Below are 18730 nucleotides of genomic sequence, written 5' to 3' on the forward strand. Positions count from 1 at the left end.
TGATGTTGAAATGTATTAGTGCTTGCTTGGAATCTATACATTTTTCAAACGAACACTGTTAATCGATAGAGTGTTACGAACTAAACCTGTCAAAAATTAATTATTCATTCGTTATTAATGTTGCTGGTTCAAAGAAAAACCAGAATTAAAATGCTAAATTTGGTAACCGGTTCAATGAACCGTGCGTGCGTCTGTTACATTACAATAAAATATAAGGTGGTTCTCGTTAGTTATTATTAGGTTGGTCCATGTAATGGCACAAAACGTAAATCTCTAGCAAAAAGAAGGGCATTTAATGATGACTCTGAGAAAAGCTGACAAGACTGACACGTCAGCTTTGTACTTTAAGTTGCAACTTAAAAAATGATTTCCTTTTAATATATAGGGGATTAAAGTTAGAGTTTTGTAAGTAAGAATTGTATAAGTGATTGTAAGAGAAACTATATCTCAAGATCAAAGTCTCAACTTGAAAATTCAAGGAACTATACACACTCAGTTGATTTATATTCACTTGATATTGATAAGATGATCTTCAATATAATTTTTTTTAAGTACTTGAATTCAGTTTTCTGATTTTAGGGTATGTTTGAGGTATGGCTGAGTTATATAAACGATACGACTGAGTTATCTAAACGACACGGCTGAGTTATATAAACATTTTCTGATTTTAGAATATGTTTGAGGTATGGCTGAGTTATATAAACGACACGACTGAGATATATAAACGACATGGCTGAGTTGTGTAAATATAGCATAAGTCAAATACAAAATACATAGGTGAGTTATGTTTCTTACATAGAAAACCAAAAATACAGGTTTTCTGCACCATTCCAATGATAACTCCTCCATGTCTCCAAGCTTCATTAAATTCCTCGGTGTCGTCTCTGCTGAATCCGTCACTTCTTTCCGTCTCCTCCATTCTCTTCTTGTTCAATTTTCTCTTTCACTCAGATCTGGAGAAAAAAAATTTAGATTATCCAAATATGGGTATCAAGTCACAAACAAACTTAAATGAATACATCCCACAATTGCTAATTTAGGTGTTTTTTGGAATGTATTTGCCTTTTCTACTCGGAATGCACATTTCTTATAGCTAGGTTTTTGGAGATTGGCGGGAAGTAACTCAGCCACAACTGCATATATAAATCAGCCGTAAAAGAAAAGTAACTCAGCCACAAACTCGAAAAACTCAGCAGAGAAGATGATTTCGGGCGATTGCAGCGAAGAAGATTTCGTAGAAACGCTTGCAGAGAAGACGATTACGGTGAAGACGTTATTAGAGAAGACAGTTCGAGAATTTCGAACGATAAACATCAATATCGACTCAAAAGATTAAGGTTTAAGCGTCGAACAATGAAACTTGTGATATTTTTTTTTCAACACATGAAGTTTAGTTACAAAGACAATTCATTGTCTTTCTTCTCTTTTGATCAAAATAATTACAATTATTAATGACGTGGATATAGTAATTAGTGACATGGATTTGTTGTTTAAAAATAGTCTCAATTAAAAAAAACTAACAAGGAGCCTTAGCTGTAATTTACTAAAGGTATACAAACATTCTAGTAATTTTTAAAAGATATATGTTATTTTAGTCATATCCCAACTTTTCCATAAGATCCTAGTAAATTTCTCTATAAAAAGCTTTCACAACAGAATGGTCTTGCTCCATCAAAGAATCACACATCTGACAACAAAATTGTGAAAGTTATTCATAGCACTCACATGAGAAGCTAATCTCTTTGATTTACTCCAGCTAAAAATATCTTTTCTCACAAACGCATCATTTCAACCTTGTTTTGTATATCGTCTCAAACAAGTAACAACATAAACAAAAAGTTTTATATTATACACTATTCTAATGCCAATTGCCATACTGATCAAACCAAGCTCGACAAAATCATCTCAATGATTTTCCTATCATCATTTTGGAAAATTGTTACCATGCGATTTATAAGGACATCTAGTTAGATACTTCTGTTTCATCATCTCTGTTATTGGGATGATATCTTTAATCTCTTCAGCATGACTGTGATAGACACTGGCCGTAATAAATAATTAATAGCGAATGTTGGTTTTGTCAATTTCTTCGTCAGGTCCAAAGTCTGCGTTTTTAATAAAGTAACTTGGTAAATAATGCCAAGGGGCTAAGGTATAGAGAGACGATAAGCTAGAATGTGCGTGGCGTTATCGACGTTTGCGTACTAGTTCCTTGTATAGAAAATTTCCATTTTTTTTTTTTTTAACCAACTCGAGTTGGTCTAGTGGTACTTCAGGGAGCTTCGGCCCCGATACAGTCCCGGGTTCGATTCGCGTTGGCCACGAGGGGTTTTACATGGGCTGCCTCTCGCCCTCCAGACCACTTCGCGTAACCAGGGGCCCTTTAGTGAACGCTTAAAAATCCTGTAATGGCATGGGCTTAGGTCCGGTGGGCTAGTCGATCACGCAAAAGTGGTCGGATACTGGATTATCAAAAAAAAAAAAAATTCCATTTTGGCTTGACAATTTCGTTTTTGTTCTCATTTATTGATTATGCTCAACGTGCTATTTTATTATCATTACCCAACGGTTTTGAATCTGTCAAGAGAGTTAAATTAACTTGTAGTTCAGCTACCACCAACCCCACTTGGGTCCGTTATTAAAAGTTAAAAATCATATTATTACTCTTTTTGTTAGTTAGTTATAAATAGACAAAACATTAACTTCTTTTATTTCTTTAATCCTAATTAGCTGCATACGTACTTTTAAATTTCATTTCTTTAAGCAAAAAAAAAACCTCTATCACACCAGAGGATACTTCTGTATAAATGGGTATAAGATCACTCCATTTTACACAACTCACAAGTTTATAACCATGACATCTATAGCAGAGAATCAAAACTTCAAAGTCCTCTTTTCATTCTTCTTATTGGTTTTATTCTTCTCCCATACTGTTTCCGTGTTCCCAAAATACATTGATCAGAAGAAACCCTGCAAACAATTTTCCTTCTACTACCACGACATAATCTACGATGGAGGCGACAATGCTGCAAATGCCACCTCAGCTGCGATCGTAAACCCTCCAGGATTAGGAAACTTCAAATTTGGAAAGTTAGTGATCTTCGACGACCCCATAACAATGGACAGGAACTACCTCTCAGAATATGTGGCTCGCGCACAAGGCTTCTATTTCTACGACAAGAAGTTGGGCGTCAATGCTTGGATCTGCTTGACGTTAGTGTTTAACTCGACGGAACACAACGGGACGTTGAACATAATGGGTGCAGACTTGATGAGGGAGCCGACAAGAGATATACCAGTCGTTGGTGGGACTGGTGACTTCTTTATGGCACGTGGGATCGCTACCGTTGAGACAGATGCGACTGAGGGGTTAAGGTACTTCCGTTTAAAGATGGATATTAAACTTTATGAATGTTACTAAATAATGTGTGTTCTGTTTGAAAACTGTGTGTGGCAAGAGATAACGTGTTTCTAATAAGTGTTGTAATTTTCTATTTATGTATTTTTGTCAAATCGCTTTTCTCTTGTTTTGTCGTTTTTTTCTGTTGTAATGTTTCCCCCATCATTAGATGCGTAATAAAAATGAAATGAAAATAAAATATCGAATAGAAATGTAACAAATAATTTAATCCGCTTGAAAAGAAGAAAATGCCATCTACGTACAGAAATGTAAAAGAACACTGGATTATTGGGGAAATGTAAAAGAACATTGTAAAAATGGATGAGTGACATTAAACACCATAAACCATTACCTGAGAGCTATTAAATGACCATAAACTCACCTTGTGAGACCATTATATACCCATCACCATCTCCTAAACTCAAGTCAGCCTTTACATGCTTCAAAACCACAACCAAATTGGGGTGTTCACCTCTTGAACAACACCCCCAATAAATGAGATAGATGGCATTATCAGCATCTCGACCAAGAGCCACTAGCATTTTGTTTCTCTCGTAAAAAAAACCATTGATTCCAATTAGCGGTATGCACGTCTCTCTCCATGATCTCCTAAAGACATCAAAACACACATCGAAGCAGTCGAACACATCCTCCCCTTGCTCATTTCTTATGGTCTGAACTTACCAAATAATTGATAATGGACTCGAGAATCTCAACATTATAGTCTCGGAGCCGACCAAACTGAGCATCATCTAGCAGCTTGGCATTGTGATCTAAAAACTGTGATTTTCCACCTCTCTTTCTTTTATTTTCATTGGCATGAATAGTCTGGTTCTTCCTTTATCTTATCAAGAACAACCTAGCTATCATAGGGACCTTAATCATCTTGTGTTCTCCATATGTACATTCTTGTACACTTTAACATAACATCTCTACTAACTCGAGCAGTAAATATTTTGTATCTACATTTTGACCAGTACAACTAAATCCACGCTTAGTTTTGTCATATCCATATTGCTTGATGTTGTACCCTGTCTTTAGAGCATAGTCGAGTACCCCTCTTTGAACGCGACTCCATTTTAGAACACTTGCCCCTCGAATAGGCTCCCATCACCTCTTCTAATTCGACAACGTTCTCTTAACTCTTTGTCTTTTAAGTTGCTCATCTTCCTCATCACCATCCATCATCTACATCGCTATATATCAGTCTCGCTTTCAAGGTAGATGTTATGCCGGATGGGAGGCTCGTCTGTGAATGCAACTACATCTTCTTGAACATGGAGAGCTCTATCTACTCTTCTTCGTCAGATCCGTCTATAAGCGAAGGAATCATGTTAACATGGACAAATATCCATCAATTTCGACTACAATCAACCCTAACCCTCTGAAAAGATGTCGATTTTTGAAGATTTATGTGCTGAATGCAGTTTTCTGGTTTTAAGTCCATAAGTGAAGGAATCATGTTAACATGGACAATTTTCGACTTCACGGATTTATGTGTTCGATTTCAGTTCTCTTGTTTTAGGGTTTCGTTGTGGATGAAAGAATTGGGAATTTGTAGCTTATTGTATGCAGGCAAAACCATTAACAATTGGACTGAGGCTTGGATCCTCGACCCTTGCGTTGTAGCTGCTAAAGACGGTCCGGAGAAGGTCCACCCAAGCCCCGCCGTCTTTCTGGTTGCATTCCATGCCGCGTCTGTAGCGCACAAGATCGGTGGAGGATTCTCTGAAGGTCGATCCATGCATTCCTTCGGTTTGGGAGGTACCTTCGACTCTGATGTTCTTCCTTGCGCTTCCATCCTATCCTTTGCTAGTCTTAATCCTTTTAAAGCTATGTCTTCAGGAATGCTTCGTTTATTCTCAAAAACAAGAACGTTTCTTGCTGTCCAAAGGACCCAACAGATCCAGGGAAGAATATTTAGTGTAAAACCGGAGGGTGGTAGACAGACAGCTTTACGAAACTTGACAATAGCTTCTTTGAAGGTTGACTCCGCAGCTATGTGAACTGCTGAATGTAGAGGCACACACTGCCAAACTCTCTTCGCAAAGGGGCAGGTAAAGAACAAATGTGTGCTTGTTTCACGTTCATTACACATAAGGCACTGAGCAGCCCATCTTACACCTCGATTAATAGGTTTTCTCCAATAGGGATTGCCTTTTGCACTGCTGCCCAAAGGAAGGCTTTCATCTTTGGTGAGAATTTCCCTGCCCAAATATCTTTGATCCAATGAAATTCTCAGCTTGAATTGACTCTGATTTCTCTAACCAGGGAGTAGAAGCAGCAAAATACCCTGATTTTGTAGAGTAAACTCCAGAAGATGTCGCATGCCATATGTAAGAGTCCTCAGATCCTTGCATAGATGCTACTAGAACCCCATAAAAGTTGATTTTTGCCAACTGTCTTCTTTTTAGTGGTTCTTATTCATTTTAGCAATTAAATTTAATTGTAAAATCTAATTAAACTAAAGATAATGTTATTACAATTTTTAAGATACCCATACACCAATAAGAGTGCTCTTAGAGTATGTCCATTGTCCAACCTCATTCCATATTTCACTTTCAAAATAGAATTTGGAATAAAGGATATTTTATTTTAATTTATTAAAAAATAAGTTACTCCAACGGAATATCTTTATTTTTTTATTATATACTACATTTTTACTTTAAAATGAAATGGAGTGAAGTTGGAATAAAATCAAACTCTAGTATGAAATTATTCAAAGAAAAAATAGAGTTTTACATTAGAGATAATATAATTTTGGTTAATCGTGTTTTCGATTAGGCAACACTGGATAACGTTAAGTAGACAGTAAATCGTGTTTTCGATGGATATTGTCTGTGTGTTTCGGTATGGAACTTTTATTATATAAAAAGTATAATTCCAACTTTTAGATTTGGGTGGAAACTGGACTTGAACTTTTGGATTGGAGAAATATAAAACTGGTTTTAAAATATATATGAATTTGATGATATATAATAGTTTCAAAGAGAAATATAGCGTCACCCCAATTTCTTTTGTTGACCAAAAACTTGTGTCTACATCTCTTTATAGGTCTCCGGTCCCACGACCTTCAAGAAAGCGACGCCTCACATGCCCCTGCAACTGACGGATGATACTATCATCTGCCACACCCACACCGACGCAGCCTGGAGAAAAGACCATAAAGTATCCTCTACTGAAACTATTGTTTCGTCTCCTATCATGGCAGAGGCTTTGGCGATAAGAGAAGCTCTCCTGCATGTTTTCACTCTCCAATACAAATGTATCTTGCTTCGCTCAGATTCTCAAGGGCTGATCACAGCCATCAACTCGAATTTTCGATCGATATTTTGGGTTCACAAGGACTTTGACGTTACGAAAAAATGATTTGTCGGTTTGGGTTCACAATACTCATTGTATGGGTTACATTATTTCTCTGGCGTTTTAGACTAACTTAGTTCTCGTTTCCATGCAAAGAAATTTTTTTAGATAGAGAGACGGCTGAACTTTCAATATTCTTGTACCTGCAGAATTGAGCAGAGGAAGAAGCTACATACATACATGAAGAATCATCGGAGGAGTAACTTTGTGAGGTGACTTTTTTGAATTTTTGTTTACTTTGACGATAGCTTTGTTCCAGGATTTATTGTTTGCTTATATCTTCGTGGCTAATACAGGTTTGATACTCGGATTACGTAGAGATCATCAACCTTTCTATTTGTAAATGGAAAATTGAAGGCTTAAAGGAGGCTTAAAGGAACATGGAAAATCCTTAAAAAAAAAAATCCTTGAAGTATAGAGGAAGATTGTGCTGTTCGTCTGCCTTGTTGCTTTGGCTATTGATTCGTTGTCTTTCTTTATCTCTGTGATTGATTCTCATTGAGTCATAGATTCTGCTTTACTTTGGATAAAAGCCTGGAACATAAATGTTCGTGTTCTTCGTTCCTTTATCAACACCTTTTACGTGATTCACATCATTTTCATATTATAACCGTACTCATTGCTCCTCGTTCGAGATAGTCCTGCATTTTTATTGTTCTTTGTAACGTTATTATAGTTTTGAAGAAAAACAGAATGTTGCTTATAGATGTGCAACGCAATACAGTTCATGTAATAACTCTTACTATTTCTCAAGAAGATAGTGAAATGGGTTATGCTGCTAGCTCAATATATCCCTAGAAGCATCCGTCCGTATCTATCAAATTTTCAAACTAGTGACAAGAGCTTCTGGTACAATAGCCGAAAGAAAATGGGCTGGAGCTACTTTGAACCGTTTCCTCTACATGCTTCCGAGCCATGTAAGGACACAACAACCGTTGTTACAGTTATGATCATCTCTAGTTTTTTATATAATCATATGTGTCGCTGGTTAACTATGTTCGACTATTCATACATCCATCAAGCGTCTTCCTCTTTTCTAGTCACCTTTTTCAAATTTACAGAAGCAAACAATAACTCTATATGGGGTTCTTCGACTAAACATCCATTTATCAATCATCAAGCTTCCTCCTCTTTTCTTGCTACCTTCTCTGTTCTGTGAAATTTACGAAACAAAAAAATAACTCTGTATAGGTTTTTTGACTAAACATCCATCCATAACGCGTCCTCCTCGTTTCTAGTATTATATTCTATGAAATTTACAGCAATAATGAACGATAATATGACACAGTCCCATTTTGTAAGGAAAACGTGTCGTTCGACTAAACCTGAGTGACTGAGTCCAACAATCCCTCTCTCCTCTTTTCAAATTTTCCTTCTCTGTTCTATGAAATTTACAGAAATAATGCGAAGATATGATATACTCTATAAGCGATAATACGACCAGCCTTTGTTCTAAGTTGACAAAAAAAAGTTGAGAAAAAAAAGCACCACCAACTGTTCTTTACGTAATGGCTAAATCTTACTCATACGACGTCTTCCCTAGCTTCAGGGGAGCAGACGTCCGCAAAAGTTTCCTCAGCCACTTGATCAAAGAGTTTGATCAGAAGCATATCAATACTTTCAAAGACAACAAAATCGAGAGAAGCCAATCGCTCAAACCCACGCTTGAAAAGGCCATTAGGACTTCAAAGATTGCGGTCGTTGTGCTGTCCCAAAATTATGCTTCTTCAAGCTGGTGCCTTAATGAACTGCTGGAGATTATGTATTGCATGGAAGAGTTCCGTCAAATAGTGATACCGGTTTACTACGGTTTGGATCCTTCTCATGTGAGACACCAAACTGGAGACTTTGGAGAGATCTTTGAAAACACATGCCACAACCAACCAGAGGAACTCAAAGTTCGATGGAGGGGAGCTTTATCTAATTTAGCTAATATCTTCGGATATCATTCAAAGAGCTGGTAGGATTTTATATAATCATTGGCTATGACTTTTAAGTTGTTTTAATAGTTTAATGTTTATATAATCATATAATATGCACAATTCTGCCATATGATTTTAAAGTTGTTTTAATAGTTTAATGTTTTGATTTGAAACTGAACTTAAGCGGATTTATAAATGTTTAGAAGATAAAATATACAAAATAAAATATTGAGTTGAACCTTGTTATTTGAGAAAAAGACAAAAATAGCATTAAATCAAGTTTTTGTTCCCAAACTAGCACTCAAGGTCAAAAGTCACAAAAATAGCACTTAATGTTTTATCAAAAGTCACAAACTTAGGGTTTAGAGTTAAAAGATGGGGTTTAGGATTTAGGGTTTAGAGTTAAAAGATGGGGTTTAGGGTTTAGAGTTTAGGGTTTAGGGTTTAGAGTTTAGGGTTTAGGGTTTAGAGTTTAGAGTTTAGGGTTTAGAGTTTAGGGTTTACGGTTTAGGGTTTAGGGTTTAGAGTTTAAGGTTTAGGGTTTAGGGTTTAGAGTTGAAAAATAAGGTTTTGGGATAAGATTTCAAATTTTGAAAAATAAAAAAATTAAAATTTTCAAAGGATAAACTTAGAAATGTGCTATTTTGGTCATTTTAGTTTTAGAGTGTTATTTTTGTGATATAAACTTAGAATGGTGCTATTTTGGAGATTTGCCCTTGTTTTCGTTAAATTCGTATTATTGTTTTCACTCCACTTCTATAATCACCGGATCCTATCTAACAACAGTACCAATTTTTATATTATTCACTTATGCAATTACCATGTTATATCATATGTTTTCAAATTAAAACCATGAAAACGTTATAGAACCTATTCTTTGACATAATTTCTATTATAAATAACGAAAATGTAAATACTTAAACACATGAAATTTTATACTACTAGAGACAAATACATGCAGAGATTCTATAGTTTTTTATGGACAAAACAGAGATTCTAAAAGTTTTTTTATGTACATGTTCTATAAGGTATGATATGCAAAAGAAAGAGAGAGAAAAAAAGGTACCAATTTTGATGTTGTCCACATGTAAAATCACTACCACGTCATATCATATACTTCCTCTGTTTTATTTTAAACGATGTTTTCAGTTTTCTATGCAAAACTTGATGTTTTTTTTATATTTTAATGTATAATTTTTATTTGTGAATTAACTTTAGTTAATGAAAACAAAAATTAACAAAAGTTAACAATTTCTTAACTAGTGTGTAAACACGTTAACACCAAATAAATTGTAAGAGGGAGTATTTTCAGTTGAAAATCTTCTATTTTATTGTCTACCGTTTTTATAACCTATACCATTTTTACAATGTTCCACTCCAGTCTTCCATCTTCTACAATGAAGATTTTCTATACAAATATTTAACATAGTTTCTATCTCATTTCTATTACAAATGACAATCTTTTTACAAAAAACATAAACCCACAAAATTCTAAAATATCAGAGACAAATATGTGTAGAGATTATATAAGTTATGATATGTAAAAGATAAAAAATAATAACTTTTATATACTTCGATTTTATTATAAGACTTATTTGATTTGTTTAATTTTGAAAGTCACTTGTGTAATTTGAAAATCTATAGATTTACTAAAGATTAATAAATCTAAGAATCCATTAAAATATAAAAACCAATAAACTCCAATAAATATTTGATTTCATATATTAAAACTTAAAACATATTAAAGTATTGAAAATAATACAAATTGATATTTAAAACAAGAATATGATTATAATGTATATATCAAGAAAAATGTTGTATCATGTTCTTAAATGATATTTCTCTCTGACAGGGACAACGAAGCAAAAATGGTTGAAGAAATCGCCAACTATGTTTCGGATAAACTGCTTTTAACTTCATCTAAGGATTCTGAAGACATTGTTGGCATAGAAAACCATATGGCAGAACTGGAATCGCTGTTGGATTTTGAATCCGAAAAAGGGAGGATGGTTGGGATTATGGGTTCCTCGGGGATTGGAAAGACAACAATAGCAAGAGTTCTATTTAACCGACACTCTCATCGTTTCCAAGGCAGTGTTTTTGTCGATAAGGCTTTCGTATCTAGGAGTATGGAAATCTATGGAGGAGCCAATCCGTACGACTATAACATGAAGTTTCATTTACTAGAAAAATTTCTATCTGAAATTTTGGGGAAGGACCTAAAAAATTTTCATACGGGTGCAGTGGAAGAGAAGCTAAAAAACCACAAAGTTTTAATCTTTGTAGATGATTTGGAGAATCATTTCGTCTTAGATACCTTGGCAGGTGACATTAATTGGTTTGGACCAGGGAGTAGGATCATTGTGATTACAAAACATGAGCATATTTTAAGGGCCCACGGAATTGATCATTTCTATAAGGTACCTCTCCCATCTGATGGTCTTGCTCTTCAATTTTTTTGTCGAAATGCTTTTAGGCAGAACTCTCCACCAGGTGACTTTATGGAGCTTGCTTCTGAAAGTGCATTGCATGCCGGTAATCTTCCTTCGGGTCTTGTAGTTTTAGGGTCATATTTACGGGGTAGATACAAAAAGGAGTGGATAGATATGCTGATAATGTTCCGGAAAAGGCAATTTGGTAAAATTGAAGAGATACTTAAATTTCGCTACAATGGGTTAAATAACCAAAACGATGAAGCAATATTCCACCACTGTCGGAGCAGACTTTAGTATATAAGTACGGTCTACTAAAACCCCATCTAAGACGGCCTTGACTCTGTTACGAATGTGGTACAGTCAACCGAGCCCAGTAATTTCATGGATCTCAGAGGTGCTTCAAACTCGAGGTAACTACTCCTCAAAAACAAAGAACAATCAGGACCGAGTCAAGACAAGGTCGAGCCAGTCAAGTAATGGTCTGTGATCCGAGCCAGTCAAGTAATGGTCCGTGATCTGAGGAATTAGATACATGTGCATCATAGATAAACAGAGTAGTTGGGCCCTATTAGAGGTATAAAAGTGACAAGCCAAACTCAGGATAAGATCCCTATATTTTTCACTTTAAAACGCATATATTAGACGCTTTAAAACTATTTTGCATGTACGATTGATCCATTATCAACTTTGTATTCGTTCATTTTATTTCAGTTAAATTCTAGTTTGACGATACTATCTTACTATAAAGTTCTATTTCTAGAAAGTATTTCTCTTGTTTCCCTAAATCTATACAATTAGTCTAATGTGATTTTTAGCTCCCACAGATACATTGCATTTTCAATATCTTCAATATTTCATCTCTGGATGTCATGCATTTGGTTCCGACTAGCTTCTTTTGGATAATAAGGATTGAAATCTTTGGCTATTTTATGTGGTTTAAGTCGAAAGCAGAAGCAAAGCTTCAGGAAGACGAAGAATTTTACTTTAACTTCTTTGGTATTTTTGGCTTAGTTTCTTACGAGTAAACAAGAACATTTATACAAGAAAGCTTAAGCCCTAGTTCATTATGAGGTGGCACCTTCTTCACTGTTCAATTCCATCAAGGGTTGAGAAATCGATTGCTTAACATTTATACACACTGAGAAAACTGTTGAAGTGATCCGACTTCTGAAAATTCCATTTGAAAAACACTAAATTCTTTGATATTCCTAAAAATAATTACTATTTATAAAGACTAATTTTTTCTTTCCATTCATTTCATTTCTTTTGTTGCAGAAGAAAAAAGAATACATTTGTTTTTTTATTAAATTTGATAAGGAGAAATCATCTCTTTTTGTCTTACAATTTTATTCCTATTTGTTTCTGGAGTTGCTGTAACGGTTACGAGTTAGACTTTTAGTGTCTCAATCATACAGTTCCAACGGACTGTGTTGAACTGTCTTTGATATCTATTTTCAATTATGTTATTGTTAAGTAGTATTTCTTTTTCTATATATCAGACCGCCAAAGTCATGTGAACTCGTGCGTAGACCCAAGACAAAATAAATGATAACAACTCGAACGAAATCTAGCGGGTCATCCTCATACATCACGGCCCATAAGACATTGTTTATCCCGCGGACACGAATTATCTCACTCGCGAGCACAGACCATACATACAGATACAGTCCACCCTCATTGTCACCGACATCTAGCGTCCGCGTCAGTGACTCCAGTTCTGCTTAGTCGCTCTCACACGTAACATACACTTACTGATCACGTGCAGCACGTGAAAAAGGCAAGAGACGCGCCTAGACTAACCTTTAAGGATGTCCTCGAGCCTCGAGCCACATCGAATCCCCAAAATATTCCTGCAGAAGGTTCTTCGGTTCTTAGCCGCACGCGCTTTCATGCTCCCAATAATTTAGCGCGTACACTACATATTTCTCCAGAGGAGCGTTTCCGTGTAATACAAAGCTTGAAACATATAAATCGGATGCCTAATTTTGATGGAAAACTTGAGTTTTATTATTTTGACAGAATTTCAATTGATAAAATAAATAAATTTAAGTGACCAAAATAATTTTCTTACCTCAAGTAGAACAAACATCATTATTTGTGTAGGATTAAAAACTTTGAGTTTAATATAATAAACTAAGTTTGTTATATTTTATAATTTATATAATACCTACCTGTTAAAAAATTTAAAACAATTTTTGAAAAATGTTATTTTCATATATTCGATAATTTAGAAACTATGTATTTTTTATTTTTATTTTAGAACTAAAGTTAACTAATGTTTATTAATAATATTTTATGAACAGTTTTTAATTTAATTAATCACTAGATCACGATCCGCGCAACCGCGCGGATTTTTGTTTTCATTTATTTTTATATAAATATTTTGTTTTCAATTCTAAATTGGTATATATTATAATATATATGTGTCTATCAATTTTTAAAACATAATAAGTTTACGGTATATTTTTTCATTGAATAGATTGTTTCAAACTTTCACAAGTATTTGTATCTTCTTCTATATATATATTTTCGGATTATTATTTTATTATTAAAATCATAATTATATATATAAAGATTAGTAAAATATTGTTTTATTATCATATTCAAAAATATTGTAACATTTCACAAATTTAGAAAGTTTTTTAAAAATTAAACTTTTCGCTTCATAAATTTATATTATCAAGTAAATAATTAAAAATTTAGTTTTTGTTTATCTTTAAAATAAACTATATAGTTTAAAATTTGTTTTCATTGGTTTAAGGTAGTAAAGATTAATCATTGTTAGATAATATGATTTTTGTTATTTAAAAAAAATCTTTATAATTTTAAAAGTTAAGATCGACAAATATTTAAATAATTAACATATAGAGGTATAGTATTACAACATTAAATTATATCTATTTAATTTATACTATATATAAATCCAATGGATCATCTATTGTTTAAATCCAATTATTGATAGCCCAATAAAAATTTCTGGTAGGTCTAAAATTTAAATGATAAGATTAGAGATTAAATGTAAGAGGACTTTGTAGGAATAGGTCCATTATGTCTATATTTTAAAAAATCACACATTAATCAAGGTTATGACTTCTGTTTTAATATATAAGAGAAGTACACAATATGAATTAAAAAAAAATTATAAGATTTTCGCAATTGTTATCAGTTTTCCGGTAGGACACTGGGGATGGACCTCGGCTCCGGATCCCTTGTTTGATGATGTTTCATCCAAGTGTATGATCCATTTTTCGCTATAGAAGATAAGGTATTTCTCCAGCTTAAGCAATAATTTGATTATGAAGTCGACCAATACTTGTGATTTGGTAGTGATCGACTTTTATAGCCATGTCGTGTTCGTTGAGTTCTGTTGTCCATTTTGATAGACTTTCAGAGAGATTTTTGTTTTGCAACACACAATAAGTACTCCACCAAGCACACCACTTTCATCTTCTCTCAAACATGCCTACAACAGCCTTTGGTCATCAACCAACTCTCGACCATACACATCTGGAATGGTATCCGACCATAAGAAAGACCGGTCAGGACATTACTAACTATTTTTTCTTAAATTTAGGCCGAATCAACTTTGATCAGACCTTACGAGAATTTTCTCGACCAAAATTCATCCATTGATCAGGAAGGTCATTACATGCAGTGTCTGTGGGCTTAGGTTCTCGAAAGCAACTCTAAAATTTTCGTTTATCACCTGGATAACAATGTTGGACAGATTATTAACAAGGGACAGCGTTTTGAAATGGAACATCGGTGTAGATGAAACTTGCGTCCTCTGTCAGAATGCATTTGAGATTTGCAGCAATATATTCTTTGAATTGTTCCTTTTAACATCACTCTAGAAATTTTGTAAAGCTCCTATTCAACTCACTGAGACACTTTTGAGAAGTGCATCACAGATGAAAGCAACATTAGATGGCCGCAAAACAAAACTACATTACTGACAGCAGAATGTGTAACTTTTCAACATGGGCTGCATTTGTAAGCTCAAGATTTTTACATATGTTAAAGTTATCTAGGCTAAATACAACTATTCAATTAAGGTGTTGTATACAACTTTGCTATATATTATTTCTGATGTATTTCGAAACTATTTGTCTTTTAAATATTATATTTTCATTGTTTATGGAAGTAGTATATTATTGGGGAACCACGTTTAATTTGTGTTTTACTTTATATTAAAATAATATTAAGACATTATTTTCACATATGATACTAAAGCGATATATGTTACAACAACAAGTATATCGTACTAAATTTCTTACAAGTAATTGTAGTCGGATGCGACTAGTTTTCTGCTATAGGAAACTTCAATCTCTATATTTAGTAAAAAAAGTTACGATCATCGCTGGTGACGATTGAAAATGTGTCCCCGAGAACCACCACCGACTAATGGTACTAATTTTTTATAATATCCAAAAACATAAATGGAACTCTACTCTATTTATTCAGACCAGTCATTTCAATATCGAGTACCTAATTAGTTGTAAAGGACGAAAATAGTAATAAGTTTTTGTTTTGTATAAATTGAAGTCCAAAGGAATCGAAAGGAGAAGCCACATTGCGAGGAAGTCCCGCTTGCTAAGGCCCTCGTCTCCACCGACACACTTTTAGAGAATTTTATAAGAAAATATTTCCACTCGGAAGAGAGTAGAGTAACAAAATAGCGAAATCTGAGACTTTTATGTCAGATCCGAATTCGATCCGAAATTCGATCCGGATCAGATCCGAAAATCCGGATATCCGGAGGGGCCGAATCCGGATCCAGATAGTAAAATGTTGTATCCGTCAAAGCCGGATCCGGATATCTTGATTTTTTAGTCCAGATATCCGGATCCGTAAGTTTTATTAATAACTATTTCAAAAATAGTAATATCTATATAAAAAAACTAACTTTATTTAATATATTTTCATTTTTATAATAGTTTATGTAAATTTTATGTAAATTTTGTAATATTATACATAGAAATAACTAAAAACATTATATTTTTTTCATTTTTAAATTATTTTTAATATTTTATATATATTAATATTAATATTTTTAAGTTTATTTATTTTAAGGATACAAATCCGGATCCGGATATCCGGTGGATATTACAATTTTTAGAAGGATATCCGACATCCGGATATCCGAAAACCTCAGATCCGGATAAGGATATTAAAATTATGGATCCGCCGGATAAGGATCTTGATTCGGATACCCTAAAATTGTCCGGATATCCGATCCGTCCGAGGCCTACCTCACGGATGAAATAAATAGTGTTTTCAACGGTAAACAATATTTATAAATTCAGATTAAAAAAATCAAGACCTTTTCATGGCGTTTAAAATTTTCATAATTTTACCAATCATACTGTGTACGAAGTGATATTGATCACAAATTTGATGCTTTCATCAATATATAGCTGACATTTATATTTGGAATTTGGATACATCATGGTTTCATGTGTAACCGGCTCCAAATTAAAACATACGAGAAAACTAAACGACAGTTAAAAAAAAAGAAACCCTCAAAGCTAGATTAATTACAAAAGAGCCACCAAAAGTCCAAAAGTAACTCACTTTCAGTCATCATCAACACCGACCTCGGCATCGCCACCACTATCCGGCGTAAATGGCTCCGACAATTTCGTAGAATTCCGACAAAACCCATTCCCTTGTTTCTCCCCTTTTTCCGCCGCCACAACAAAATGCCCTAACTCTCCGACGACCTCAATCAGATTCTCCTCACATAAAAACTCCTCACTGTACACTCTCTCAAGCTTCCTCCCAAACTCATGCACAAAAACATCCGTCGTCTTCTTCTTCTTCTTCTTGCCGGAATCTTTACTCTTCGCCAAAACCGCCGAAGTAAAAATCGGAGCCATCCTTCCCGGGGAATCTCCGGCGTAGCCACGTGGCCCATCGATTAAAATCACATCCCACTCGATCTCGTACACAAAGTTGGGTAAATCGTTGATGCCCAATTTACAATCCGAGAACAAAAGATTCTGAACCGGTCGACATTCGGGTCGGGTTTTATAATAACCCAAAAGCTTACCGGCTTGAGAGACTTTGGTCGAGTAAACGACGTCGTAAGCCTCAACTCCCGGATTGTTCTGCTCGAATTTGGAAACGGCGTAAGAGTTTTCGTCGACGAAGACGGTACGGCCTTTGAGATTTGCAGATCTCCAGAGGAGAGACTCGTGGGAGAGGCCGAAGACGAGGAGGTTGCAGGCGGGGCCTTTGGAGTTAATGACGGTGGAGACGGCGGAGAGTTCGGGGAGAGACATTGAGGTGTTTGGTGGTGTTGAGGAGGTGTAGTGGAGAAGTGCGGCGAGGATCGGTGGTGAGAGGGAGGAGGAGGACGGTGAAGATGAGGAGAGGGAGTGGGAGGTTGTTGCGGCGGAGTGGAGTGAGGATGAGAAGAGAGTGAGAGAGAAGAGGAAGGTGAAGAAAGATAGGAAGAAGATGAATAAGAGGCGGTGGTAATTCGCGGCGGCGAGGGCGGAAGCTGATTTTGAGGGTAAGGGAGCGTGGTGGTGGAAGAGGATCAAATTAGTATTTCCATTGTTCTTCATTTTCGGACTTTTTTATTTGGAAAAAAAGAAAAAGAAAGAAAGAGAGAACAAAGACGAAATGTGTTGGTGGTCTCTTTGAGGAACGGCTTTATAAACAAAGGAAAATAAATTTGTTTGTTTTACTGAACCGGTAATTACTAAAGACCCGAAACGGATGTCGTTGTCAGCTTTTACTTTTGTTTTATAATGATCAGATTTCGAAATTTCGAAATTTGATGTTAAATCAAGCATTTAATCATCTTTTGAGGTATATCACACAAAACATATTCTCAATCCCGTACACATAATAATATCACATTTAACTAGAACCTATCATTACATAACAGATACATTTTGGCTGTTTTACTATGCTCCTTTAAATTATGTCAACTTTTGATGAATTTTGATTTTTTGAATTACCTATACTAATTTAACTGTAGTTACATAGTATATTCTAAATAGCATTGCTTTGTCTTATGTCTGAATTTGATACATGGCAATCATTTGTCTTATACTGTTACTTAAACTATGTCAAATCTGATTTCTGGTATTAGTTTTGAACATAGACTAAAGAAAACATATTAATTCTTCAAATTATATCAAATACAATGACCTATCATTAAATATGTTTCTTAATATGCTTATCCTACCAATAGAATGGAAAAGGTAATATATATATAGTTTCACGTGGTTTGTCATGGCTCCATTATAGTGAACAATTTATAACGATTACTCTACCATGTACTATTTTCGTGAGCAACATAGGTAGTCTGATGCGTAGTCCGCGTGCTAGCCTATCCACATTTGTATTCTATGCTTGTAAGACATAGATGATCGCTATATCTGTGAAATTCTCTTTCAGAATACGTATGTCTTCCGAATAAACTGCAAATGCAGGTTTGGTTCCGAAACCATCTTCGAAATAGTTCTATGATTTATTTTTTCTATATACATATATTCATGATGAATGTACTTGCACTATATTCATGATAAATAGTTTTCAGAAGTATCTGGTACCATGATGAATAGTCTATTCCATGTTTAAAAATTGTTAGATGA

The 18730-nt window shown here is 34.6% G+C and overlaps 3 protein-coding genes across 3 annotated transcripts; 2 read left to right on the plus strand and 1 right to left on the minus strand.

The window, feature by feature from the left end:
* The first annotated feature begins 2785 nt into the window (after positions 1 to 2785).
* On the plus strand, positions 2786 to 3599 carry LOC106444260 (dirigent protein 6). Its single transcript, XM_013885754.2, has one exon. It carries the CDS (start codon positions 2855 to 2857, stop codon positions 3419 to 3421), a length of 567 nt encoding a protein of 188 aa, XP_013741208.2. The 5' UTR covers positions 2786 to 2854; the 3' UTR covers positions 3422 to 3599.
* A 2287-nt stretch (positions 3600 to 5886) lies between these two features.
* LOC111203726 (disease resistance protein RPS6-like) lies at positions 5887 to 11553 on the plus strand. Its single transcript, XM_048751150.1, has 2 exons — positions 5887 to 8723; positions 10538 to 11553. The coding sequence occupies exons 1-2, from the start codon at positions 8272 to 8274 to the stop codon at positions 11412 to 11414; spliced, it is 1329 nt and encodes a 442-aa protein (XP_048607107.1). The 5' UTR covers positions 5887 to 8271; the 3' UTR covers positions 11415 to 11553.
* A 4949-nt stretch (positions 11554 to 16502) lies between these two features.
* Positions 16503 to 17800, minus strand: LOC106437079 (protein IRX15-LIKE). The gene has a single exon (XM_013878012.3). It carries the CDS (start codon positions 17690 to 17692, stop codon positions 16697 to 16699), a length of 996 nt encoding a protein of 331 aa, XP_013733466.1. The 5' UTR covers positions 17693 to 17800; the 3' UTR covers positions 16503 to 16696.
* Between the last annotated feature and the right edge of the window lie 930 nt (positions 17801 to 18730).

This window comes from Brassica napus, chromosome C3 (assembly GCF_020379485.1).
Source record: "Brassica napus cultivar Da-Ae chromosome C3, Da-Ae, whole genome shotgun sequence".
In the NCBI taxonomy this organism is placed as follows: domain Eukaryota; kingdom Viridiplantae; phylum Streptophyta; class Magnoliopsida; order Brassicales; family Brassicaceae; genus Brassica; species Brassica napus.